Source organism: Engystomops pustulosus, chromosome 10 (assembly GCF_040894005.1).
Source record: "Engystomops pustulosus chromosome 10, aEngPut4.maternal, whole genome shotgun sequence".
Taxonomy (NCBI): domain Eukaryota; kingdom Metazoa; phylum Chordata; class Amphibia; order Anura; family Leptodactylidae; genus Engystomops; species Engystomops pustulosus.
The window spans coordinates 21,895,398-21,904,281 of NC_092420.1; the positions used below are offsets into that span (position 1 = coordinate 21,895,398).

Below are 8,884 nucleotides of genomic sequence, written 5' to 3' on the forward strand. Positions count from 1 at the left end.
GGCGCCATTAAAAATTAAGAAACTAAAACAGTCTCCTGTTCCCAAAAATATTCCCTTTGTTTATCATCCCAAACAGCCCCCTCATGGTTATTTTATATAAGCCCCCCTCAGCCCCATGGATTCCTTATATACAGCCTTATGTGGGCCCCCCAGCAGCTATGGGCCCCGACACTTGCTCAAGTATGCCCAGTGTTGGCGCCAGCCCTGAATTCTACCCATAAAAATGCTCCATCAATATGTTCTTATTAAAGTGTATTTTGGCAAACAATTAAAAGGAGTTAAAAGCTCCAAACCCCAAAAAGTGAAAGCATCATTGTATAGAGTACTTTATAAAGGTACCTATTTCCCAGTGATCTGTCATTATCATGTAACATTACTATGGCTTGCAATCACAACATGGCACTTTGACCTTCTATACACAGGGCTGTGCCAACTGATGACATCAACCGAAGAAGTATTGTATATGTAGTATACAGGATATGCTAGTTCACGTACTTCATGGCTAAAACGGCTTGCAAAGGTATTTAAGAAGTGTCTGCGCTGCGATTGTGATGCATGCAAGCAATTTGTGGTGCAGCTTCCATGCGACACAAATTAAGGGACGTGCCATTGGACGGTCCAACTAATTCGGACCAAGCACCGTAGTAAACATTCAAATTGTGTCGCACACTCTATGTTAAAGATGCACCACAAAAAAGATGGTGAACTCTGTCGAACCTGAGCGGGGAAGCGACACATTCACGATTTCTGGCGCACAATCTTAGTGAATCGCCTCACGTAGTATTATAGACGGAAAATGTACTTTCAGTGAACTCTAGTGACCTTGTAAGTAAATGTGCCCCTTTGTGTCAATGAATAGATAATTCAATAAAATTATAATGCCCTGTTTTTAGACACTATTATGACTAGAATGACAAAAGGGGCTTTGGTTTTGGAAATGGGATGTGACTTTGCAGGAAAAGGATTGTGTAGCGTGAAGGGGGGTGCAGCCGGCCAAGGGTTGGGACTATCATACGCCAGCACACAAGCACCGGAGTATGATAAATGACCCCCTATGATTGATCTGGTGCAGAATAAGACTGTGACTGCTTTTAGAAACTTTCGGCCACACAGTTCTTGATACGGTGAGTTCTAGTTTGTATTGTGGGGTCTACTCTTCAGTTCACTAGGATTGTGTAATTATGGGAGAGTATACTTGGGGCACTTAGCATCATGGATCCCTGTGATGTAGTAATTGTAGTTCAGCAGTACCGAAATTGTTCTGCAATCTGCCATGTTATACGGCACTAAGGGCTTGTTCACACAGGAGTGTCCCCTGCGTGTCTGTTAAAACAGATCCGCTTTATTTACATTCGGTATCCATTTTTTCACGTCTGCATGGCATCTGTTGTTCTGTTTTAGAATTAGAAGGCATAACACCTAATTTTCCCAGCAATATCAGTGAAAAAACAAACTGCATCTCAGGTTTTTTTTTTTTGCTGAACCATAGACTTTTAATTTTGTTCGTGATCTACAAACTTGAGAAAATTAGGACAGGCTCTAAAAATCTTACAGTACATGTGCAAAAACACATATGAAATAACGGGTCAGTGAAAATCTGTGGCGTATTGTATACTTTGTGTTTCCGTTTTTCTTCCATTTTGTCTTTGTGTCCACAAAAAGAACCTGAAGGTTTACCATCACTTTGAAAACATCACACCGGGTTTTTCAGCCTCATCAGTGAAAAAAACCTGATGTTTTATCCTTTTTTTTTGCAGACCCATAGACTTCTATTGCCTTCTGTGATCCGCATCCATGAAAAAAAATTGGACATGTTTCATAATTTTTTCCACGGACAACGGATCAGTAAAAATACAAGCCAATGTGAAAACACCCATAGAAATAAGCGGCTTTGTGAGGCATCCATGGAAATTACTGAAAAATTACTTAAATTTTTTTGTACATTTTCAGTTTTATTTTAAGCTTGATATGCAATAATTGCTGCAAAAAGAAAACCCAAAAACAGAACCAAACAAAGACATGAGCAGCACTAATATTCACAATCTATACGGAGTAACCCAACACTAATTGGTTAACATCCCCGCATCCAATCCACCTGAATTAAAAGTGGTAATTGGTAAATAAACGACCGTATTATTATTTAAAATACAGGGTGCCACCGCCCCACTTTGTTAATCCAGGGTCCTTAAAAAACAATTACACTGATTTCAACAACTTTGCCAGCATGGAGTAATGTGCCTTGTGCCAAAACCCATTGTTCCCTCACAGACCACATTAACCACTAAATAATCATATGAAATAAATGCTGCATTTTCAGCAGGATTAGTCTAATAGCATTAAGAGCTTTCTTTATTTATTTTATTTCCCTGGAAAAAAAAAAACCTGCTAAATAAGATTACGTGTTACTTGAGCGATTTTCGACAATGCTCTGCAGTTGAAACGGGTGGTGTCCGTGAAATTGAAAATTTAAGGAAAAAAATAAAGAATTTTATACATTAATGGTTTTGAATAAAAGAGGAGTTTAAAGTCTGTTCATCAGCGAGAGAAAGTAGAGATCTGCTGGCTGGGAAAGATAACACTGTCCCTCTAGGTGACCCCCCCTAGTGTCCCCATTAGCTGCTAATTACTTGCCAAACAAATAAACAATTAACTCCTCTTGCCTCTTGGTGGGAGAGTCTTCATTGAGATGCTAAGACTTTCTAATGAAAGATTTTAATTAATGAGGTTGTAAATCCGGCCCCCTTGTTAACACAGCTATAAGGAGGGCCACAAGACTCAACCGCAGACATTCTGGGGTTGTTGGATCTTCATGAAGACCAAAATCATGACGACTGGATCTTTGTATGAGAGGAGCCCGAGGATGTCGGCAGAGCTCCAAAAAGTGTCTTGTCTCGCAGAGAACAAACCTACGGCTTGCTCATTTTCCATCGAAAGTATTCTTGGATTGGACAAGAAAAAGGACTTAAACCCAGCCTCTATTAGAACCTATAGGCCCTGGATGGATAACTCCTGCAGCAGAGGTGGGTTCACCTATAGTCATGGAGTCTTCTATCCTTAATAGGGATTCCTACTGTATCTGGAGAAGTGTATAAGCCTTTGGCATGGCCATATCACACACCATCTGACTAATGCCATGTCCACTGTATCTAATTGCTGTCCATGTTATCAGGTGTGACATCAGTTGTGGTGTAAACACTAATGGGTGTGTGACAGCACACTTCCAAAATACTGGGATTTAGGAGAAAGAAATTCGGGAATATGTCCATTTAGATGTCCTCATAATTAATTTGTGAAATTTTTGTGTTTTATTGCAGAGGTTACTGCACACAACTGGCGACTACCTATTATCAGATATGACAACATCCCTCTACAAGTGCACCCAGTGAAACATGCCATAGAGAGGGAAGGGGATGCCCAGTATGAACAGTGCCAGACAACAACTGAACGCATGACTTATAAAAGAGAACTCAGCTGGTATCGAGGAAGGAGACCCAGAACTGCATTCACTAGAAGTCAAGTTAGTATCTATCATCTATCTATCTATCTATCTATCTATCTCCTATCTATCTCATATCTATCTCCTATCTATCTCATATCTATCTATATCATCTCTCTCTCTCTCTCTCTCTCTCTCTATATATATATATATATATATATATATATATATATATATATATATAATATCTGTTATAATATCTATCTATCTCATATCCATATATCTATCTTGTAATTAGTTTTTTTTCTGTTTAAACACACTATTCATTTATTTTTTTTATACAACTTTCAGATTGAAGTTTTGGAAAATGTTTTTCGAGTCAACTCATACCCGGGTATAGATGTCAGAGAAGAACTCGCTAACAAATTGTCTTTAGATGAAGACAGAATCCAGGTAAGAAAATATTGTCTTTTTTTTCAACTGTTCTCTACAAATTTTGGGGTTAATAATAAAAATAAATTTATTTATCCACTTCACAAAACTTGTGGATTCTTTAAATTTACCGTAAGTTATTTCTTACTATTAATTTATAATGTTGTACAATTGATATTGACAAGTGGTGTCTTTTAAGATTTTAAGATTCTGGATACAAGTTTTCCTGTTGTGTTTACATTCCTAGCAAACAATCTGATAATGTTACATGTCAGAAAAACAATGTTAACATAATATTTGGATACATTGCATATTACAATGAATAATAAAAAAAAGTTAAGATTTGAATAGTCAAAAAGTTAAGATGTGAAGAATAGTCAAAAAGTTAAGATTTGAGGAATACATAAGCAACATTTAAAAAACAAAATGACTTGTATTTGTCTGTGTCTTCAGACTACGAATCCGGCAACCCATTATCAGTTTACATTGTTCTTACAGTTTTATTTGTATTGCATTTATTTTATATTGGAGGAAACATTTTTAGAATGTGAATTTTTGGAATGTGAATCCAGACTTAAGAAAGTGGATTCACTGATCAATATTTTTGGTACTGCCAGAGAACTTTGATGCCAAGATGTCTCTGGGCAGAATACAGGATTGGCATATAGATATCTTCCATGCCCACTCATTTCTCCTTGCATATGATACCAGGTATAAGTTGAGTTGCCTTCACCTTCTCTGGTCTGTTTGCACCATCCATCTAAAATATGACTAAAACTAAAACTTTAATAAAGTGTCTAGTTCTAATATTTTACATAGAAAGTCAACTACATAGAAGATGAAACTGATACAATCTCACCCCTTCTTTCATTTCAGATCTGGTTTCAAAACCGTCGCGCCAAGATGAAGAGATGCCACCGGGAGTCCCAATTCCTAATTGTAAAAGAATCACTAACTCCACAAGAACAATGATCTCACTACATTGTTGTTAAAATTACTCAAACATCAAATGTAACCCTCCTAACTAAGGTGTAATGTCTCTGTTTTACCATTAGATTCTAAAGTTTTTTTTTGGGGGGGATATTATATTTTGCACTGATCCAATGGCTCAATGTATTTATTTATGTCCTGAATACTGTATTGGTTGAGTGAATATGTAAACATGTAAATATTTTGTATTATAATTCTGGAATATCCATGCACTTTTTTGTAAATATAAATTTTTAATATTTTTTTTAATAAATATTTTTCTGAACCTAGTTCATTTTGGTGATACTGTTACTGTGCTTATTACAAGGACAAATTAGCAAGTTTAATCTTTCAGGACACTAAGGCTGGAAATACACATTAGATTCTATCTCTGGTAACCAATATCCATCCTTCACGGCCCATCCACACACTTTGTTTAGTCATTTATTCACTGTAGGCAGAGAGAAAAAAAACATGCTGGACTCCAGTGACATGGAGTAATCTCCCAGAGCGCTAGAGGATCGGACATGTTAAAATCCAAACCTTCTCTCCTGCAACATCTGCCACAGGGGAGTTAGGGATCCTATATACATGCAGTTACACTACTGTATATACAAATTACCAGTTTGGGGAATTATTAGTTATATGACTACAGCCAGCTTTAAGTTATGTCAACCTAAATTGTGCTTTTGGTGTCTCATATAGATACATGGCTACATAAAAAGAATACAAGTTTTATAAGGAGTTACACATTGTTCAACTATTCTATTAGTAGGCAAAAAAATTAATAGCCTATCCTTAGGAATAGCCCTAACAAAGAAAGTGCACTATGGGCCCTTTTATATATAACAAGTGCATCAAAAAGTGCAGCTTTGACAAAGATTTTTTAATAAGACTTGGTCCCTATCTACTGCCGATAAATGTGAATCTCAGATGTTGAACCTCATTATTCCTAAGGCTAGGCCATTAAAGGAAATCTACCATTTATTTTTATGTATTGTGTGCCAAACACACCTTGAGAATGCTGTAGTTACACTGATGCAGAAAGATATCTTGTTTAATCGCTGATCCAAATGTTTTTGATCAAAAACAATTATAAAATTCAGAACATTGGGAAAGCTACTCTGGATGACTACACAGCAGCTGGGGCATTGTGCAACAAGTGATTACTTCTGCCTGTCAGGGACAACACAGTGATGACGTATTCTCGGTTTATGCTGCGCATAGGACAAGGCTGGAGCAGTGCATAATTGGGGTAAGAGGAGAAGCATGGTGGCAGCCACAGGAGAGCCAGAGCCTCATTATCATAATTTTATAATAGTTTTTTTCAGCAAAACCACTCAGTTCAGGGATTAAACAAGATATATTTTTGCTTCAGTGTAGCTACAGCATTCTCAATGTATGTTTTGTTCAAAATGCATCTATGTCAATGTAAGTTGCATAAAGGTGTCCTAGTGTACAAATCCTAAATCCGTCATGTTGATATATCCCATTAGGTAGGCCCATACTCCACATGAACATGTATGTGTCGTCCACATTGATAAAACAAAGAATAAGTTCTTATTTAGAAACAATTAAACTTTCTATAGGAAACATCATAAAACCCCTTTTACAAATTCCAAACACACTTTAGACCACGTATGAGGTGTGTCATAATGGCTTCGCTCCTCACTGATCTGCTCCCCTTAACATCATATTTGTTCTCAGAAATGTCAATGACAATTCGGGAACATTCTCCAATTAGTTCTGTAAACATCCTCAGGGCAAGATGCCAATGGCTCATTACGGCAAAGGTCCACATGACTCAGTGCTGAGGAGCAGAGATAAACATGCTTGTTGTGTTCTTGCTTTGTCAATTCCCAATTTTTCCCAAATCCTGTTTTCTTGCTAATGGGGTTTAGCATTGACAGAACCAGTCATGTGGTTTCTCCTGTATGATGATTAGTTTGACGAGTGACTAGTGGTGATGACTAGGGTATGAGTATGTGCCTCTGCTATTAAGTTAATTTGTTTGGGGAATGTTTTAGAGCAGGTTCTGGTTGAGAATATTAATTATTTACATGAATTCTTCCAAAAGATGATTATCCGATGTTAGTTTTTCAACTTTTTTCTAAAGCTCATCTTATCCACATACTGTTGGCTGAACCTTCTGATATTGGTGGAACCATCCAACCATCTAAGGTGTATGGTGGCCTCCTGAATCTTCCCTGAAGGCTTTTCAGGTACATAACACATGTATGCTCACCTGAGCTGAGAGTGCCTGTCTTTGGGGAAGTAGAGGGGGGTATCTAGTAGCCAAACTATCAACTGGCTGACAGCTTTACAGGATAGCAGGAAACCCATTTACAAGACAAATCGCTAATTCTACTGGTCCTTACACTTTACTCCGTCCATCCATTTTTGGCGAAGAAATCAATTGATAAGAATTAGATGCCTTATGAGGCATCTTCTGAACTTGCTATATCTTTGCAGTCCCTTAAAAGCGTTGTCCAGCCACATAAAGTTTCACATCAAGTTTTTCCTTATTCATAGTATTGAGATAACTTACTGATCATAAAAATGGCGGTCCGTTGTACCCCCAATTGAATAAAGGGGCTAGTTGCACATGCTTCTGCTGCTTTATTCATTGCTATGACACTGATGGTGATAGCCAAGTACAGTACTCAGCTACTTCCTTCAGTGCCATAGAGTAGAATTGAGTAGAATCGCACATGTCCGACTCACCACTCCATTCATTTGGCACACAACAATGCCCCATTTTTGTTATACATTGGGGCCCCAGCACTTGAAACTTCTCTTTCACACAAACATATGCTCGCTCTGGCTATAGCCATAGCTTCTCGCTTGGGAGAGGAGGTATAAGTGCTGCTCACCCCTCTCCATAGACCAAATGTACGGGAAGAGATAGAGTATGTGAGTTCACCACACCATGGCCTGGCGGCTTAGGCGTCTATGGGCCAAAAATTGTGCTGCCGGATTTCTGTCCCCTGAATGTTTATGTGAAAGGGGCCAAAGTCAGCTCCTATCCTCTGGATAGGAGAAACCTTGATGTGGCTGGACAATCCTTTTTAAGTTCAAGAGTGGACCGAATCGATAGCTTGATCCATGTTGATCTATGTTTCCTATTTTTGATTGACTTCCATAGCCCATCTAAATAAAGAGCTATCGTTCACATCCAATAATTGGTAATAATCTTTCTTGCTGCAGTGAAGACTCCACTTTTTGACTGAGAAATAGACAGACATTGGTGTTATTTTCTAGAAGTTAAAAAAAACACTTGTTATGTTATGGGTCCCCTATTGAGATGGTACACAAAAATAAATAATAAAATATCCGGGAAAGATGGAAAATGTAACATACAAAATATGGAGGAGCAACTAATACGGCATACTCCCGTATACGCCACAAAGTCACAGAGTCAAAGATATAAAATTAGTGCTCTACTCCTTATACTGTTTGTCAAATGGCGAGAGCCTCTCACCACCTCTTCATGGACTGGAAATAAAAGATATCCTCGATTCCTTGCATCGCCGATTGTCCTCCTTTAGTGGGTTGAAACACGAGGATTGAGGAGTGAGAGGCTCTCGCCATTTGACAAACAGTATAAGGAGTAGAGCCCCTATTGAGATGGCCCAGCAGTGAGACCCCTGTCATTGTAAAATGTGAATTACATATCTCATATCTATGTGATATCTATTACAATATTCAAAGCAGATCATATAATGCTTCACTGTACCTGTACTGTATTTTAATTTTCCCAAAGATTGCCCCGTGGGCTAAATTGTGACAAAGCTAATACTTACAATTTGTACCACTCATAAGGTTTGTTATGTCTTTTACTGTCAACAATCCTACCAGATGCCCCATCATACACACACATATGATGTTAACTGCTTTAACTAACAGTTTCTTTAAATCCGTATATAATGAATTTATCCATCTATAGTTCTATGTCTGAGTAAGGATGGGAACAGGATAATCTCACTTAAAGTAACAGAAAAGTGTCAACTGTGTATGGATTAAGTATTGAACAAACTGCATTCAGTT

At 37.8% G+C, this 8,884-nt stretch overlaps 1 protein-coding gene across 1 annotated transcript; it reads left to right on the forward strand.

Moving 5' to 3' along the window:
• Positions 1-2,815: 2,815 nt before the first annotated feature.
• HESX1 (HESX homeobox 1) lies at positions 2,816-5,063 on the forward strand. Its single transcript, XM_072127911.1, has 4 exons — positions 2,816-3,020; positions 3,315-3,517; positions 3,788-3,889; positions 4,745-5,063. The coding sequence occupies exons 1-4, from the start codon at positions 2,825-2,827 to the stop codon at positions 4,838-4,840; spliced, it is 597 nt and encodes a 198-aa protein (XP_071984012.1). The 5' UTR covers positions 2,816-2,824; the 3' UTR covers positions 4,841-5,063.
• Positions 5,064-8,884: the final 3,821 nt, after the last annotated feature.

What these genes read in the sequence shown, in the direction of transcription:
- HESX1 (XM_072127911.1), top strand. Translation starts at nt 2,825, where the DNA reads ATGACGACTGGATCTTTGTATGAGAGGAGCCCGAGGATGTCGGCAGAG. An exon ending in CTGCATTCACTAGAAGTCAA is followed by an intron (nt 3,518 to 3,787) that starts GTTAGTATCTAT and finishes TACAACTTTCAG; the next exon opens with ATTGAAGTTTTGGAAAATGT. An exon ending in TAGATGAAGACAGAATCCAG is followed by an intron (nt 3,890 to 4,744) that starts GTAAGAAAATAT and finishes CTTTCATTTCAG; the next exon opens with ATCTGGTTTCAAAACCGTCG.